The sequence below is a fragment of the Zosterops lateralis genome (genome assembly GCF_965231275.1).
Source record: "Zosterops lateralis genome assembly, chromosome: 18".
Lineage (NCBI taxonomy): Eukaryota > Metazoa > Chordata > Aves > Passeriformes > Zosteropidae > Zosterops > Zosterops lateralis.
In genome coordinates, this window is record NC_139778.1 from 248344 (window position 1) to 267888 (window position 19545).

At 41.9% G+C, this 19545-nt stretch overlaps 1 protein-coding gene across 2 annotated transcripts in view; it reads left to right on the plus strand.

Annotated features, from left to right (window-relative positions):
- The window catches only part of COX10 (cytochrome c oxidase assembly factor heme A:farnesyltransferase COX10), an 82748-nt gene that overhangs the window by 57499 nt on the left and 5704 nt on the right, over positions 1–19545 (plus strand). For both annotated transcript variants that reach the window (XM_083874650.1, XM_083874651.1), the window contains exon 6: positions 12896–13128. In XM_083874650.1, the coding sequence (XP_083730776.1) occupies positions 12896–13128 (233 nt within the window). The remainder of the gene's footprint in view (positions 1–12895; positions 13129–19545) is intronic.

Genomic DNA, 19545 nt, shown 5'->3' on the forward strand with positions numbered 1-19545 from the left:
ATATTTTATATATTTGGGCTGAACAATCCATAAAGGCAATGACACAGACAGGTTCTGCAGAGCTGGGGCTGCTGAACACAGGGACAAGAGCCTGTTTACCTTTTTTGCCAGCCCCCAAACCCACCTCCCTGGGTGCCCTCAGGGAATCTTCTGACACTGTTGGGAGATTTGTGACAACACCAGATAGTTCATGGACTGCTTGCTTTTCAATGTTCTATTTAATTTGTAAGGCTCTGAAAAAAATGTTCTCTGTGAGCAATGAGATGTAAGTGTCTTTAATCTCTATTCAGAGAGTAATGAGAGACATCCTCTTACAAAAACAACAAGAGTAGACCCAAACACAGCATGCCACTGAGTGCCATCCATCATCCTGCCTGCCCACATGTCTTCCTCCCTCTTCTGACTCCTCAAGTCTTTTTTAGAAATACAGCTTGAGATGTTCTTTATACTTGGGCTGCTGTGTTAAACTCATTGAACGTATTGGTGTTCTGCATTATAATAACAGCTGATACTGTTTCCTTCTATGAACTTGTTTTGTGTCAGTGATGAGGAAAAATTTCATGTGCTCACACAATCTTAGATTTGTCTGAAGTGGCAGCAGCTTTTCCTGATTTCCTGTTGGGCGTGATTTTTCCCTTGCTTTTTAAAGTAATGGATTTAATTTTCCTGCAGATTAATTTTAATAAATCTCTGGTATGAGCTGCAGTAGCTAAGTGAGATTAACCTCAAGGGTGACAAGTGTCCTGCTCTGTTATGTTGTGCAAAGTGAAAGTTTGATCACCCTTTACTTGCACATGCTCCGTCTAAAAAGTGGCAGTTATACAAACTTGGGGGACTGCTGGATCCACTGTGCTGATCACTCATAAAAGTCTTCATAGTTGTACAAGAATAGTTTTTCATCTTAAAAGAAAAAAAAAAGACCTTGAGCTGTGTGTTCTAAATAACCAATTCACAACTGTAAAGACATTGTTCAGTTCAAACCATAAGCCAAACACTTGAAAAATCGAACCAGAAAGGGCTCCTATGCCAGTACAGTTTCTCACCAATGGCTTATTGTTGTGAATAGAAGTCACATTTGCAGATATGGAAGTTGGATGTTCATGAATTAATAGAAAACTGCAACATATGAGATTTTATTCATTCAGAAGCACATTGAACTCTAGACTATTTCTGTGTAAAGCTGAGTTTTCCCACTCTGCTGCCTGTAGCAGACCTACTATTACAAGTGTAAAAAAAGCAGCCCACGCTGAAAAATTTGTGCATCTTAAAACAAAATTTCTCCTGTAATCATGGTGGGTAACTCAGGTTAATTAGCTTGTTTCTTTGCTTAACACTAATATAGATCAAGAAAGTTCCTACTGATGTTAGTGGAGCTGCAGGGATGTAAATGAAGGAAAATCCATATCCTGGGCTTACATTGAGACCTGCATTAAGTGTTTTGCTAGCTCTGGTTAAGCCAGAGATTTAAAACCTCCCCAAGGGTCTTGGTACCAATTTGGGTCCCCTTTAGAGCTCAGCCCCTGCTTAGCTTGTGGCTCTGCTCCCTTGGGTGGTCATTTCAGACAGGTTTCATTCTACTTAAGGTAAAGCAAATAAAGCAGGACTCCATAAATCTACAGTTCTTTAAGAATACTCATTTTTAAGAGATCAGATGCTCATTCCCTGCAGGGGAGCATTGTGATGCTTTGTTTAGAAAATACCTCAGGACTGCCCTGAGATGTTTTTGAATGATAAAAATGTTTCTTTTTTCAGTGGGAGGCTTTCCTCTTGTTTAAACAGGGCACAATTCAAAGCAGACACCATCATGGCAGCCTTTTCAAGAATTTGTTATCCTGCTTGTATTCAGGCTTTATTATTTAAAAACAAGTAAATTAATTCCTTCCCCCCACCACCCTCCTGCCTTAATTTTTTTTTCCACCCTGCGTTTTCCAGGGGCTGTCATTGACTATGTTTAGTAAACAAGAAATTTAAAAGGCAGCGTTATATTTTTGACATGTACAATTGCTTGTAAGAATGTAGTTCTTGCTTTTTCAACAGCGGGGTATTTTAAAATTTTTTTTCTTCTGGCATGGCCATGTCACAGAGACGTGTGGGGGGAGAAACCTTGAGGCTAAAACATAGTTAATACAGAATAAAGCCCACATCAAAGGATGGTCTAATGCAATGATATAATGCTTACTGTGTCTCTTTCCCAAAGGGGATATGGATGACAGTACTTTCATTTCAATTATCTGTTCACTGCCTGCATGGGATGTTGATTAAATGGTTCTAAGGTATTAGAGGCCTTTCGTAGAATGCCCAGAAAAATGGTGATACTGCACATTGTCCTCAGATCAAAATGTGTTAGGAAGAAATTATATGGCTCTAACTACATATATATTTTGTTTCTTAGGGCAATAAAGAGGGTTGTTTTATTGACTCCACATTTAAATTTGTTTCAGCTGAAATGAAGCAATTGCTGGTTCTCCAGCTCATTCCTCCCCAGGCCTCATTCTGTCACAACTCAACACAGACATTCCTTTGCAGGCAGCTGTGTTTGGTAAATAGAAATCCTGCAGAAAAACTTGACCCCTCATGCCTTGCTGTTTTTCAGCTCAGCCTATGGGTCTTTACCCCCAAATTATTTATCTGAATCCTTAATTGTGTGCGGGACAGTTGATAAATCAGAGTGCACTGTGCCTTGCCTCACATTAGGAAACATCCCACATGCTCATGGTATAAAGCTGGAGTCACGATGCATTTGGCTAAATAGCTGCTCCATCTGCTTGTGGAGAACACTGCAGAGAAGTGATACGGGCTCCTAATGGAGTTGTCTTATCCTCTCATGTCAGCTCCTCACCGTGGGGGCTGGAGGGAACTGAGCCATTGTGAACTAATCCTGCCATCTTTGTGTCTGATATGAATGGGCCTCTTGGACACTGATTGCAGCCATTGCCTCTTTTCTTCTTTAATTGACTAGTGATGAGTCATTTTCTCCAAAGGTGATGTTAAAGTGAGTTTTTACAAACAAACATTATTTAAACTCAAAGCCCAAGATCCTTTGCCCATCTTGGGAGCAATGTTCTCCTGGTGGTTCTTCTGCCCATGTCTGTCAAACATTTCAGGTTCCTGTTTGTAAATTCTGGCTTAATGCAGTCAAAACCCCAACACGTTGTTCCCTATAATTGTATTGAACCTTACCTGGTTTAACCACAATAGCATCATCATTCCCCTGTCCCAAGTGGTGTAGGAAATGTCACTTCTCAACATGTCAATTATGGAGCTGCCTCTGATTGGAAGCTGCTGCACACTGAGATCTGTTTACAGTGAGTCATGTTAGAAGTGCATTTCTCTCTGTGAAGGACAGTCCATCATGTCTCATACAAGTTACAGCTTTCATGTTATCAGCTTTGCAAATCAGGTATAAAAGAGGTTTTTCTTGCACTTTAATTAGCTGTGCAAAACCAGATGCTTGCTCTCTGGTCTCTATGACTAGAAAAACTGTGTTCCTGAGGTTGAGATATGTGGAGAACCGCTTTGATGTGTTTTATTTTGTTGCTAAGGATGTAAATTCACAAGAAATATAAAATTATAAATCATGCTGAAAGGGAGCCACAGTGATTCCTTTTGCTGCCTGTGTGACAATAATTATGTCATGCATAATTATTCCTTTATCCATTCTATTCATGCTCTTTGATGGTATATGAAGGGTTTTTCATTTTGCTTTTCCACTAAAAAACCCCACAACCCCAGATGGTAACTGTAGATAATCTACCTGGATAATATTATAGGAACCACAAAATACAGCCATCCTCATCCTCTTCAACTCTGAGATGAGACTTGGCAGCTAGAAGTTCTCTCTCCTGTGCTGCGGATGTGAAAAGCATGTTTGCAGTGGTGCAGGGGAATCTGCAAATGGACAGAAAAGATTTGGCTGAACTTGAAATTTGTCAGGCTTAATCTGCTCCATTGCTCTTCCACTGGCTGGTGTCTAGAGACTGATCCTCTTCCCATGGTTGACCTTTGCTTCTTGTCCTACTCTCTTTTGCTGTAGGGAATAACTTCCTTCATTTTCATTGGTCCTGGAAATGTATTTAGAAGCAGCGTTCCTGTGCTGAGGTGACGGACTATCTTCTCTCTTTTGGTTTTTGAAGAGCAGGTGGATAAATACCCCAGAACATCAGCTTCCTCTGTCTGAATGGGATTGAGATCTGGTCTGAGACTTCTTTACCCATTGCTTTCCGAATGTTGGCTGAGGGCTGAGCAGAAACATGTTTTATTTAATCATTCTAAATCAGAAAAATGTTTCTGGAGAGACCAAATTATCCAGCTGGTTAATCAGGTGGTGTCTGGCTCTTAAACAAAGAGAAAACTGAGATTTTGAAGTAGAATGGATAGATCACTTAACTGCCACTCTCTAAGGTTAGAGTAAAGGGGAGGATTTAGTTTCAGTATTATGGGGGACATTTTTCTGATTTACTGTAGGTTTGTCTTGTAAGGACTTTAAAAAAATATTTACATTTTCATGACTGTGAGGAAGCTGTGAATATTATTAGTCACCCTTTCACTCCTACCTGACAAAGCCATATACCACGAGCATGTTGACACTCCACAGGGTTGCTCATGGTTGTTATGATTAACATTCTGGTGTGGATATCAAGTGTAATAAGAGCGTAAACATTTTGTAAGTATAGGTCCTTTTCATTTGTAATTCTTTATTTCCAAGTGAAGTGATGAGGCCCAATTGGAGTGTCTGCTTAATAACAAAGGGCAGCATAAAAGTTTTATTTTTGTTTGAACTGCAAATCTCCCCACGGTGCACTGAGCTGTCTCATCCCAGACCTGGCCTCAGACCTCAGGGCAGGCTCGTGAAAGCATGAAAAAACAAATCCCAGTATCATTTGCAGAGAGTCAAACTGGTCAAAATGAGAGCAGGAGATGTGTAGAATAAAGCTTGATGCTGAAGGTGGGACTCTTGATCCTTCCCTCCTTGGCTGACCTGAAATTCTTGCATCACCTTAGCAAAACCTTCAGCAAAATCAGTCAAGCCACTTTGGATTTACTCAAGCATAAAAAAGAGAGATGTGACCCTTTCAGGATGAAATGATCCTTTTAAATCAGCCATGTCTGTTTATGATAGTTTTAAAGCACTTCAGTCTGGCAGGGGACACAGAACATCTGTGGCTTGGGTTCTTGAGGAGTGAGGGGAAGAAATTGCCCCACTTTGGGTAAAATGCAGTGTTGACTATGCTTTATACAATGATACACACCCGTGGCAGAGCTGCCTGGGCTACATACTTGGTCAGTTTCTTCTTTGGGACAGAAATGAATTGACGCAGACAGGCAGTATTTTATTGTAGTCTGTGTTTATTTACACTAAATACACTTTTGAGCAAGCATATTTAATGCAAAGCCAGAGCTGGTGGCAATTTAGAGGCAAAACTCAAAAAGGCAACTCCATTATGAGACTTAGGCAATGATAGGTGTTTATCCATGTCTGAACTTCGTTTATGCCAAGTTCTCACTGTATGACATTCCTTGGGAGATTTAGACATCACTCATCCCTCTCTGTTTCCCTGTGGATGATCCAGCTGTCACTCACAATGACATCCAGCTTGGGGCCGATGTGCCGCTGGTGACAGAGGCAGGCACACAGCAGAACACACCGAGATCATGCAGCAACAGCCAGAGTTTATTTTTGGGCTTCCCCTTTTATAGGGGCTTCAGATTTCCCGTGCTTACACACGAGATTGGCTAAGGGTCTTAACTTTGCCCAGCTCACTGGCCAATGATACGGGGGCATTCATACTTTAAAGGGGTTGGCTGGGGTCCCCTGGGTGAGTTTGACATGCCAGGGGCCTTGTTTACATCTTCTGAGGAGCTGGGCTAGTTGATGTCTGTTGTGCCAAATTATCTGTTCAGCTCTAGACCAGCTCTAGCTGGGACACTGATGGGCCTGGCTGGGCTGTATGGACAAAGCAAAGGTATTGGGGGTGATTCCTTTCAGAGAGATTTGAATTTTGAAGAGGTTTACTTGAGGATTGAGTCTGTAAACTCTTTTTCTGCAGACACAGTTGTTGTGGTGTTTAAGTGTTCTTAAATGCTATCTGTTAACTTAGCTCCTTAGATTTTCGGGGACCACCTACCACTCTCATACTTCCTCTTAACACTGAATTCTTCCTCAGCCCAGATTTCATGTTCCAAGTTAGGTTTAGAACTTTTCCATTATTTTCCATTATTTTTGTTTTGTTTTGTTTTAATCATTTGGGGAAAAGTACTGTCCAGTTTGAGATTAGCAACATCTTTATCATAATCAGTACCAGAAATCAAATCATGGAAAAGACACAAAACCACAAGTGGGCACAATTGCAACAGGTGTGTTCTGGCAGTCTTTAAAAATCATGGTACACCCAGTTAAAAAGGATCTGATACAAAATTCCATACTTGTAGTACATGTAGAGTCTGATCTACCACAGCAACATGTTTTTGGGAATGAAATGCCAGACACTGACAGAATGTAGATACTACTTAACCTGTGAAGACAAAATTAATTAATTCATTAAGAAAAAAAGAAAGACTTGAAAAAATTCCCCATTTGTTTGTCTGTCTTCAGTGCTAAATGATGGACAAGCTGTATTCTGATATTTGCAGTCGATGGAGAAAAACTGAATTCCCAATTAAAAGTGTAGTTTAGTCTCATGTTTTAGTTTTAAATTGCATCATCCTTCATCCCTTGTCATGATTCATGAACTTTCTTGCATGACTGGAAGAGAATAAATGAATATCTATTAAAATCTTTCTCAACATTTTCTCCCTTAAAATAGTACCATTTTAGCTCACTGATACATATTGTTCAGTTTAATATAATTTTGGTACTTTGGGAGTTTAAGCTTCAATCAGCAGGTTCTTGGCTTTTCATAATATTCAGCTACTATGTACCTATAAAAGAGAAGATCAAAAGTGAGAGCATGAATTGCATGTGTTAAGTAAAGCTTCTGAACTGATGCTGAATCAGAAATACATGAAAGAAATAAATGTCTGGCAGTATGTCCATTCTGTCAGTGTTACAGCTGTTTTTTTTCCTTTTAATTGAAAAGAAATCTTTCCTTGAGACTAATCCAATCTGTAATTGAAAGTTGTAGTTGAATGTAAAAATATTTTGCTTTGAGTCCTTAAAAACCGCAGCCTCAAAACTATACTAATTAGGGGTCATGATGTATTGCAGAATCCCAGAATAGTTTGAGTTGGGAGGGAGGTTGAAGACCGTCTAATTCCAGCCCCTCTGCCATGGACAGGGATGCCACCCACTAGATCAGGTCCTCATGTAACCACTTTGATTCAGAATCTCACATCTGAATGGGGATGTTTTTTCTATCAGGTACACCCTCAGTCTGTCTGTAGAGTTCTTTGGGAGTTTTATCTAATTTATTTCGTAAAAAAATTTAGAAGCACTTTAGTAAAGTCATCAGCAATGAAGCTACTGATCCCTACAGTGTTGTTCCAGTTCCCATTAGTAGTGTTGTTATTACAATAGAACTTTTACAGCTGACAGTGGTAATGGATATGGTTTTTAGTACTAAATATATAAATACACAGCCTGAAAGGATTTGTGTGGAAAGTTAAAATTTAATTTCATAGTTGGTATATTGCCACCATTCAGCATTCTGCCATGATTACTGATTTTTTTTTTAATGCTCTGGGCCTTACCTTGAACATAGAAACTGTGTGAGGGGATTTTTTAACCTTCCATCAAAAATAATTTCAGGGATGCTACCGTTACTATTTAGGGCAAAATGTGCCTTTTCCTGCCTTCTGGCTCCTTTCTGGCAGTCAGCCGAGTTGGCAGCACTCGTGGCAGCAGATGACCCCATTGCTAGTTCCAGGCATCTGTCCATCAGGGGAAGCAGGGCTGGAAATGACACAAATGCAGTCCAGATGTGTGTGTTTGAAGGAGATGGGCCTGCGTGCCCGTTACCTCAGCTTCTTACAGTCTTTGTAACACCCTCAGCTCCTTCTGTCTTCTCCAGATGGGATGGGATTGCCTGCTCTAACTCCTGGGGTTGGTTGATGATCTTCCCTGATTTTTCAGGGTGATCTCTAAAAGCTGCTGCGCAGAGTTCAGCAGTTCTTGGGTGCTGCTCTTAAAGAAAATAAATGTAAGTTAAAAAAATAATTTTTGCTGATGCTCCTCTCACTGAAGGAGGCGAGCCATAGCCCAGTGCTGTAGGACAGTCCTGCTGACCACAGGCACAGCTCCTGCCCTAGGACTTGTTTTCAGCAACTTTTAGTGTTGCCTGGCTGCAGGAATTGAGAGGATGCCAGGAGATGAGCAAAGCTAAATCAGCAGCTAAGGAGGAGTATGGTTTTCTGCATGAGTGTAGGTAGAAATTTCCATGGACATCCTTTCCCCGTTGTGACTGTGGGTTTCTGCAGCCACAGAAACCATCGAAGGGGTAGTACTTGAACTTCTGTTTGTACAACCTCTCATTGCTGTTGGAAAACGGTGAAACCTTCAGACTGATGCTTTTGTCTGAATTTGTAAGTGGCTTCAGAAGACTTAAAAACTTATTGCTGACCTGGAAAAAATTAGAGAAATGAAGAGGGGGCTTCCTCCAGCAGCTTTGAGTATTCTGAGGACATTTTTAGTACCTTGAGATTCCAGAATAATAAGCAACTTACGATGCTTCCTCCTGAAATCTGATTTTGGAACAGCACTGGACTTTTACCCCAGCTTTTGATGGTGAAACGTAGTTGCAGATGAGGATCACACTTGTGTTCTTTGTCTGCAGAATACCTTCTTTTGAGTTCCTGCCGTTTTCAGCCCATCTGGGCAGGAACCTTGTTCAGTCTGTCCCTCTTCTTGTTACAGCAAATTGCTTTGACATATATGCAGATATATATAATTTGGGACCAGAGAAGCAATATTGAAATAATTCTGAGCCATCAGTCTCACCTTGTCTCAGCATTGTTTACCTGCCACTGTGGAAGATGCTGAAGTCAGGGATAATTTAGTACCATTTCTGTGGGTGAGTGAGGGGAAGCAGCACAGTGGTCTTGCTGATCCTGTGTCTTGGATGACACAGAAAACTCACTAAAACTGAAACCCAGCTTTTGTCTCATCAAAAAGTAGGTAAATTGCAGTTTAATTAAAGGGCAGAATCTGTGCAGAGTATTTGCTGTTACTAAAATTCCACACAAAAGAACACAAGGGTATGTATTTGGCTTTGTTTGGATATGGAAATTACTCTAAATAAACTTTCCTCTTTTTCCACCCTCCTAGTTCCATATGCCTGGATTCTTCCTTCACCATCTTTGCTCTGCTTATTTTAGAGCATCACCCTGCATTTGGCAGAACAGATCCATGGTCTTGTGGCCTGAGGGACAATTGTCAATACTAATGAGATCTAATACAGAATAATCAACTGGGAATTTAAATGTTCTGATCCATTAAGGTACTCTGGGCATACTGCAGCTACAGAAAAAAGCATTGTTGTTGGGGTTTTTTTAGTTTACCCTTTTAGAAGTGAGTGACATGTCTATAAAGGGTTTTTGACAGACAGGGAAAGGACAGGATTTATTATCTTTTGTATTAGGCTTTGAATCTAATTTTCAAATATACACACTTATACTTTAGCTGCTTTTATGTAAATACATTTGGTGTGCCCAGTTTCCCATTAACACATGGTCACAAATTAAGTTTCTTATGTATTTGCATAACATCTGAACATGAATCGCACAGAACTGCTGACTGAAAGAATGCACCTATTCAGGATTCATATGTGTTTTGTTGTCTGCACTCGTATGGGAGTGTCAGTCTATTCACGGGAATAGGTTAAAGCATTAGGTGCTGATACAGGAATTTTCCATATTTTTAAGTATTCATAGTTTTAAGAGGGAACTGCATCTTGTGCTTTGTTGTGGTGGTGTGTGGTTTTTTTGGTTTGTTTTTAATTATTGTTAAACTTTTGCCTCATTTTTAACACTGTTTTTTAGATTGTAGTTCAAACTCTACTTTAACAGTCATCTTCACAAAATGTTTTGGCAAAGACAGCACAGAAAAGCCTGTGTAAGTAGTCCCAGTGTTGATCATTATAGACATGAAGCTTGCTAAATGCTGCTGCAAAATAGGTAAAATACTACATTAATTTTACAGACAGATAAATGCTTTATTTTTTTTTTCACCTCTTAATTTTATCCAAGTAAGGCTGTGAGTCAGTAAGTACTATTATCCACAGTTCCAGAGCCTGCTAAATAAACTTATTTCCTGCACATGTGTGTACACTCATTATTTGCATATAACCAGAACATCTGTAAGTGGCAACTAGTTAAGAGGTTGTATTATTGCACATGAATTAAAATATGCTGCTGTGTCATCCAAAGCCTCCTCACTCCTCTGGATGAGGGTCCAATAGATGTCTCATGGTAAAGTGTGTAGGAGATGGCTGAATAGCACCCATGTTGCATTCCTCCTGTCTGTTCCCATTTCCCCCAGCAGCTCTGGGCTGTCCTTGAGCAATCCTCCCCAGCCCAACCAGCAGCATCTCTCCAGAGCTGAACGAGAAGAACGTGGGGCTGATCCTCCTCCTGCTTCTTGTTGTCCTCTTGGATGCTCTCGGTGGAGTGTAACTGGGGTGGGGCCATCTTGGATGAACATTGCAACACATTTCCTTTGCATCAGGAAGTTTGATTATTCATTAGTCAAGCTGAAATTCTCAAAAGCTTTTAGTTGAAGGTGGATGTCTTTTAGCACTTTATTAGGTAGATTTGGGCATATTTGTTGTCAGTAGAGGAGAGAAGAGGGACAAGGCAGAATTATTAGGTTTTGGGATGCCTTTAGGAAGTGCCCTAGGTGGTGACACGCTGGGTATTTTAGAGTTGGAAGTTGAAGAGAACTCGTTTGGCACTTACAGTATTTTTCCAAAGCCTGATTTTAATCAGCCATATAACTGAAACCAACTCCTCCCAAGAAACCATCATAAAACCTAGTTTCTTACTCAAGATGTTTGCTTTCTGAGCTAGCTCCTTGGCCAGTTTTCCAATGGAAGATTGCCTTTTTTCCCATGGGAGCAATTCCCTCAGCAAACATGAACGCCCAAGTGAAATGAGGTATATGTGCTAGCATCTGTCACCAGCCTGCACTTACTGCCTGGAATGGTTTAAGGATGAAAAAACCATGAGAGACCCTTCAGCCACTTTTGAGCACCATGTGAGAACTCCCTGGCCTTGGGTTGCCGAAGGCTGACATGGGCTGCGTGGTTACATCAGGCTGTAGTGGGAGAAACTGTGTGAACATGAGGTGGTAGGGTAAATTCAGTGGCTGCTCAGTGGCTCAGCCTTTCTCCTGCTCCAAGATGAGATGCTGGTCTCCTATGGTCCCTTGATAGATGTGGGCAGTGGAAAGTGCATCAAATCAGCTAACATCACCTCGTGTGCCTGAGCAGTGACGAGCAACATGAGCATGGACATGCACATTGGGACATAGACATAACACACAGACACAGAAGTATTTAGGATCTCTGTACTGTATTGGTCTAACAAACATTTTTAATATCAAAATTTGACTGGTGAGATTTTTTGCTGATAAAACTCCAATAAAATTCATCCCCACCAGCAAATTTTTCTTACTTTCTTAGGAGAGTTGGAGCAGTGATTGCAACATGTATTTTAGGGTTAAGGATTTGACCAGAGGGCAGAGTGGATTGTAGAACACAAAGGCTTTGTGGTTTCCAGTTAGACAGAAAGTGTAAAGCTGAACTCCACGCAGAGACCTTCGTTGCAAGCACACACATTTTCTGTTTTTACATGGATGACTATGAGTGTATATTTAGCTACATGGGTTATTAAATACAACTAATGAAATGGCATTTTCCTCCTTTCCAGAGGTTCCCCATGCCACATTTCTTAGAGGCTTCCATTCTCTCTTCCTATTACACCAAACCCCTCAAACAAGCACACAAGAGGAGATCCCCACCAGCAGCAAACATGACACACGAGGAACCACAGCTAAAGCTTCCTTGGGGTAGTGGCATCATGCTGCCTCTCAGTTGTGGTTCTAGTAGCCAAAAAAAATTTAAAAATCCTCGTTCATCCTATTTAGATGTTTATTGTGGAATTAATTAACAGAAATTTACATAGCCCTAGCCACTTTTTGACAGGTTTTAATAGGAGTTTCCAACCTTTCCTGAGTTCTCAGCTGATGCACGATAGAAATGCACAGAGATAATTTGCATCTCTGTTCTTTGTTGCTTTCGACCAAACCTAAAATAGTAAGTTAATTTCAGCCATGCTTACAAGATAACCAGTTTTGATTCTGCTGTCAGCATTGTTTTGGTGTGCTCCCTCTGCTTAGTACAGTGCATCAGATAAATGGTGGTGTAGAACATACAGGCTTTTTTTTCAGTAAAGTCAAAGAATACTTTATTCCTATTGATGTAATTTCAAAATGATTTTTTTCTCATAAATGCTTCCTAATTTTGTGTCTAACCCTGTTGCATTTTGCAGGATCCATTGAACAACTGCAATCAGTTAAAAATCTGACAAACTGCAACCATTTTAATTTACTCTCAACTCTTGAGCTTTTTTCAGAGGTTTAGATTTACTAAAATTAAAATGAAGGAGGAAGATGTGCTGAAACCAGCACTTCTCCATAAGGGAGAACAGTTCTCCATTACCTGCAGAGCTTGGATTTATTTGGTGAGCACAGTGATCACAAGATTAGGATCACTTCCATTGCAAAGCTGTAGCAAGATTGTTTTGTTATTGTTAGCGTGGGGGCTCAAACAGGAAAATTTAGGATGGCTGAGTAAAACAGTAACAAAAATTCAGTCTTAATTTTGAGAGGGAGACCAAAGGAAAGGAACAACAGCCATTCTCTAAGGCCAGCTTCTGCTCAGCATGTGCCACTGTCTCCCCACAGCCCCCTGCTCGCTGTCTGCTTCGCTGCCTCCTGCGGAATCCCGGGAATTGCCCTGCTCACTCTGGGAGTGAACCCTCTCACTGGGGCCCTGGGAGCCTTCAACATCTTCCTCTACACGTGCTGTTACACGCCTCTGAAGAGAATGAGCATTGCCAACACCTGGGTGGGAGCTGTTGTTGGGGCCATTCCTCCCATGATGGGCTGGACTGCAGCTACTGGGAGTTTGGATGCTGGTGAGTATAAAACCCTTTCTTCAGGGTGAGTGGTTGACAGGGTGGCTAAAAAACCTACTCAAAAGGCAGTAAACTTTGTTCTTTATGCTTGTTGACCTGACCAGGCCATGTTGGACACAGCTTGGAGCAGCCCAGTTTAGTTGAAGATGTTCCTGTCGATGTCAGAGGGTGGAAAGAGAGGATCTTTAAGGTCCCTTCCAACCCAAACCATTCTGTAATCCTGTGCTAAGGCTTTGAAAGCAGCTAATTTTGGTAACATTCTCCTTACATGGGTATTTCAGGACAAACCTGAGCTGATAAAGCAGCATGTCCTATTGAATATGTGTTTTGACCATCTTAAAAAAAAAAAAATCCAGAAGTAAAATAAGTATCTGTGGTGTTCACATAGGAGAAAATGTTACATAATTTCAGGATTCAAACCATATTCAGGATTCAAACCATATCCAGTAAGATCCAACTTGCAGGGAACTTTCAGCTGGAAAATTCCCAGATGTGTTTTACTGTATTTCCACAAGCCATAAAATATCCTGGGAAGATTAATTTATTGGTGTATTTCTTAATTACTCATTGCTAAGCTCTAAGTTATAAATGCTCCTTCCCCCCTCCGCCCCCGAAAAGCAAACGAAGATTTCTATTTTAGTAACTGTGAACCATTTTTACGTCCCTTGTAAAAAACACTGATCTCTTCAGCAGCTCCACTCTGACACAATCAGGCCTTGTTTTTCCTGCCAGCTAGAAACTTAAGAATCAAAGTGGCTCCACAAACTTACAGTCTGAAGCAACTAATGAAGTGCAATTAATAGGTCTGTTAAGAATTGGTTTAGCACACACTCATCCCGCAGGGGGCCATATTTAAGACTTGAATAATACTTTCAACAAAAAGGCTTTTAACTAAAAATTATCAGAATTTTGCAAAGTCTGTTCTTTATGCACTTCCTTATAAAAGTCCATCTGAGTTGGCTTTGTGTCCGCATGTTCCCACACAGATCTAAACCAGAGCAAAGATGGAAGATGGAGTGGGGTTTTCTTTTTCATTGTCTGTTGCTTCTATACAAATATTTGCTTCTCTGAAATTTACTTAGACTTCGAAATTATATGTGAGAGTGTCTATTGTGTCTTGTGTTAAAGAGTACATAACAGAGAACATAATCATTAGCAGCTCTGTACTTTAGGAGAGAAGAGGGAACATGACAAAAAAGGCATTGAAGGGCTGGAGCATGTCAAGGGAAGGGAATGGGGCTGGGAAAGGGGCTGGAGCACCAGGAGCAGCTGAAGGACCTGGTGGTGAGGGCTCAACCTGGAGAAGAGGAGGCTCAGGAGGGACCTTCTGGCTCTGCATAACTCCCTGACAGGAGGGGGCAGCCAAATGGGGCTGAGGCTCTGCTCCCAGGGAGCAGGGACAGGAGGAGACGGAACAGCCTTGAGTTGTGCCAGGAGAAGTTTGGACTGGATATTAGGGGAAAAATTTCCTCACAGAAAGGGTGGTCAGGGATTGGAACAGACTGCTCAGGGTAGTGATGGATTCACCATTCCTGGAAGTGTTCAAAAAATGTGTGGATGTTGTACTTGAGGACATGTTTTAATGGGAACATGATGGTGCTGGCGCTGGGGTGGATGGATGGACTTGATCTGAGAGGACATTTCAACCTTAATGATTCATGATTCTATAGAATTAATTAAAACCAAAATGTATATTTTTAAGACTCTTATAATTCTGGCTGCAGATACTTAGACCTTGACTCTAACATTGTTTGGGGGTTAATGTGTTGGTTTTGCCACTTTAATGCAGAGTTGGTGTCCAAGGATGACTCTCATGTGTCTGTGCTTCACCTGAACAGTTCAGCCTGAAGAGCTGCAGTGCATGAGCTGCATGTCTCCAAAGCTGTTGCTGTAGAGGCCAGTGAAAGCCTAGCAGGTTAAACTGGCACTGACTGTCATTAGCTTTAATTTGTCAACATGCTCTTTGAGGCCTATTTCTCAAAGAGCAAAGCTGTCCCAATACAGCAGTAGAGAGGGCAGAGGGGGCCCCACTGGTGCCCAACTAAGCTCTTCTCTCTAACTTGCTGCTAAAATGTGGTTCTGTGTCCCCATGCCAGTTCTGCTGTGGAGGGAATGATCCTTGGCATTGATGCCATCAGGGGAAGATGGTAACTTTAAGCCACCCAAGCCGACTTTGTCAGAACACGTTAATATGGTGCATAACTGGTGTGTTCTGTGTAGCTAAAACTTTTTCTAATCACCTTCTAGTCTGTGTCAGGGACGCCAGGCAGCTTATTCAATGGAGAAAGAAATGTTTTTGAGCTGATACTGCTGTTTGTAATGAAGCACGCCTGGGGAGAGTCCTGAAAACAGGGACTGGAATGTAATATTTTAGTGCATTTCAATATTAAATGAAAACAAAAAAATCCCCAACGCAAATCCTACAAACACTTTTACAGAAAAAAGAAGTAACTAGAAGTAAAGGATGGCATTTTAGACAACGATTTTCAGTGTTAAACATTCTACTTTTGCAAATAAGAGAGTTCAGTCCCTGGCAGCATCATATCCATGCAGAACACAGGCATGCATCCAGACACAATGTACAGACCTGCATCCCTTCCCTAACCAGGCTGGTCTCAGTTGTTGAACTCATTAATAATATGTAATTAGTGTGGAGACTTAACCTAGTTTTAGGTAGAGGTGTGAAAATGCCTTTGCACCTCATTTTAAAAAAATCATTCTACTCAATAACAAAAAGGAATGTGAAGGAAGGGAGGCAGGAAACTAATGAGAAGGAAAGTTCTCACCACTAAAGTGGTGGGTTTTTGAGTTTACATTTTCCTGTGGATTTTCCCTCTTTGTAATCTTCTCACAGCAGCCACATTGTTGTACGTGTTGCTGGTTATAGGGAAAACAATATTTAAGTATAGCCCTTTCATTACCATTTGTGGGGAGAGCTAAGTGTTAAACTGTTATGTGTAACAGGACAGCTCTGTCTGCTCCCTTCAGGAGTTCCATGACATGGAGGCTGTGAGATATCTTGTCCTTTGTGAGAGCTGGAGATGGTTCCTGAGAGAGTTCAAGATGGTTCCTCGTTTCCAGGTCCAGAGCTAATAAAAAAGCATCTCAGAATGGAGCAGCCTTGTTTTAATTTGTCCTCATTTTGTTTATGACTTTCAAAGATTAATGCCTTGGCAGTTTCTTGCACAAGAAACAAATACTGTGTATTTACAGATTTACAGAAATCTGGGACCCTCATATTTCCAGTGATGCAAGCACTTGCTGTAATTTATACAATAATCATAGAACCACAGAATTACTTGGGTTCATAAGAAGCCTTAAGGAGCATCCTGTTCCAACCGCCCGCCATGGGCAGGGACACCTTCCACTCCAAGACTCATCCAACCTGGCCTTGGACACTTCAGTGATGGGGTGGCCACAGCTGCTCTGGGCCAGGGCCTCACTGCCCTCTGAGAAATTTCTTGCACTATACATCTTTGCAGATCTCGTGGTACTTCCCAGGAATGTTTGGTTCCATTTCTGCCCCAACAGGTAATTTTAATTATATGCTCTTAAGCCTGATTGAGCATCCTGCTCCCAACCCTGGATTTTGTGCCAATGTAATTTACGGAAAGCCTTCTATTTCAAAAGCAAAAGATAAGGTTATCTCTGGGAAGATGTGGAATTCTTTGTTGTGGGTTTGGGGAGGGTTGTGTGTTTTTAATGGCAACTGTTTGAAACTAATGAAAGATGGGGAATGTTAACATTTCCTCGCTGGGGGAGTGAGTGCAGGTGACACGGTCAGAAGTGCATGATAAATGTAATTTATCACATGGATATCACTGCCACGTATCTGGGGTATTTATGCAGAACTTAACTGCCAGCCTGTGATCTGCAGTAACGTGTTTGCTTCCTTGAAAGTAGATTTCATTGCTCCTTCGTGGGACTATTTGTTTCTGAAGAGATTTGTTTTCCTAGTAAATCAAAATAGCTTCAAATTATTTTACAAGGGAAGGACTAGCAGGAAAATAATGACATTCACTTAAAACCTTAAGTAATAGCAGAGAGACAGGAAGACAGGTCAAACTGAGCAGTGTCTCCTGTTCCGTGCCAAATCTCCCTCCTGTGTGGGATCCACAAGCAGAAGAGCTCCTGGCTGTGCTACAGGGCTGCTGAGCTTGTGCACAGGGATCCTTAGAAAGAAACAGAGCTGTTTATTTTGCTGTGGAAGAGGCACAGTGCATACGTGCTTTAAATTACCCTCGTGCTGCTGTTTTTTCTTCCCAGACTAACATCCATTTAAACTTTTTATTTCTAGTGAACAGAAAACTGAATCTAGAGTAAATGCCTCCAAATGCCACAGACCATTTTTTGTCTTGCACATTTTTGTAAAATCATAGAATGGTTTGGATTGGAAGGGATCTTATAGATCCCATTCCAGCCCCCTGCCATGGGCAGGGGCACCTTCCATTAGACCAGGTTGCTCTAAGCCCCATCCAGCCTGGTCTTGGACACTTTCAGGGATGGGGCAGCAACAGCTTCTCTGTGCAACCTGTGCCGGGCCCTCACCACCCTCACAGCCAAGAATTTCTTCCTAATATCAAATCTAAATGTCCCCTCTCTCAGTTTGAACCCATTCCCCCTTGTCCTGTAGCTACATTTACTGATGCAGAGTTCTCAGGCTTCCTTGTAGCCCATTCAGATCGTGAAAGGTGCTGTCAGTTCTCCATACAACCTTCTCCAGGGTGAACAGCCCCAGTTCTCTCAGCCTGTCCCCACAGGGAAGATGCTTCAGTCTCCTTATCAACTTTGTGGGCTCCCTTGGATTTGCTCCAACAGTCCCATGCCCTTCTTACTCTAAGGGCCCAAGAACTTTTGTACTTCTTCCACTGGCCATGCTCTGCTCAGTGCTGAGGGCTGGATCCCGCTGGGAGAGCAGGATCAGTGTTGTGGAGTGGAGCAGTTTGGTTCCACAGAGTTAATACAAACCACCCAGGGAGATGGAAGTGACAAGCAGAGCTCCTCAACATAATGTACTTATCAGCTAAAGGGATTTATTCTGAGTAGGTGGTGGCAGAGCAGATAAGGGCCCTGACAGTTCAGCAGACATTGCATACCCACGGTGACCCAGGAGCCGTAGGTATTACTGCACCAAAGAATGTTTATCTCAAGAGACTGTTTAGTTTATCAGATGCTCCACTCCTGCTTTCGTTTCCCTGAAAGACATCTTGTACTGATTTTCATTCATTTTCAGAAATTTAAATAATTCCTCGGGGTATGGAATTTATAGACTCAGTATCAATTGTAATCATGTGGAGGCTGATTTATAAATTGCCTTTACTTTGTAATTCAAATTGTGTTGTATGGTAGACATTAATTATGTCAGCCAGCATCTATTTACAAAACGAGATTTAAAAATGGGCAGTTCTTATCAGCTAGTGACATTTGGCAGATGGATGGTTTCAGTAACAAAAAAAGGAGAATAGGAAAGAGGGGGGCCTGTGCCCAACCTGCCACAGGCTGGAGTCTCTCATACCTTCCCTGGTGTAGCACTTGTCTGCCAGTAGGAGGGAGAGCAAAACAACAGCTTAATTGCATGCAAAACAAGCTTGAAGATCTTTGTGTCCCTTCCAGTGAAGCACTTGGAGCTTTCAGAGCCCCTTGATGTGGGAGCAGGTTTGGGAGCCAGCCGCCAGAGCAGGGCAATTCCAGCCTCCTGCTGCTGGAGGAGAGGAGGCTTCAGCTATCAACTCCCACTGGTAAACTCAGCTTTTCAGGGTTTCACTTCCCAGATGAAAGAGCAGAATTTGTGGTCTGTTCCAGAGGAAACCAAGATATTCATGTCACTGACATATGAGCCTTGGAGCTGGGGGCCCAGGAGTATGCTTTGTGGGGGTAAAAACTGTAAAAAATGAGGCAGAGGGACAATACTCATGAGCAGCTGGTCTGAATTTAGGACAAAAGCCAGTGGGCTGTTTTTTTTGTCCTTTCCATCTTCATAAGAGGCAAAAGAAATGGCAGTTCCACTGCTGGGGCACCTGGGGACTGACCCCACAGGTTCACATGCCCTTTGCCCGGTTCTCTACCCCATGTGTAGCTGAGGGGGGAGCCCCATGTCCCTGGGTGTGAAACACAACACGCACAGAGAAATCAGGATGGGGGGATCTGCAGGAGAGACTCCCACTCTTGGGCTAGTGGCAGCCCTGCCAGAGCCTGAAAAAGGTGGCTGATGAGTAGCCCCTGCATGGCTCTGCAGGTTTGCAGTCATCTGCTGAGTCTGGTCCTCTGGTAAATGCTTCCTAAACATATTTGCAGAAGACTGTATTTTCATCTTACCAACAACAGGCTCTTCTTTAGTGGCATCTGTTGCTGGGGTTAGCTAAGGCAAGTTATATACGGTGTTGTTGTTTTCCCAGCCTTGCCTGTGTAATGAAAGGT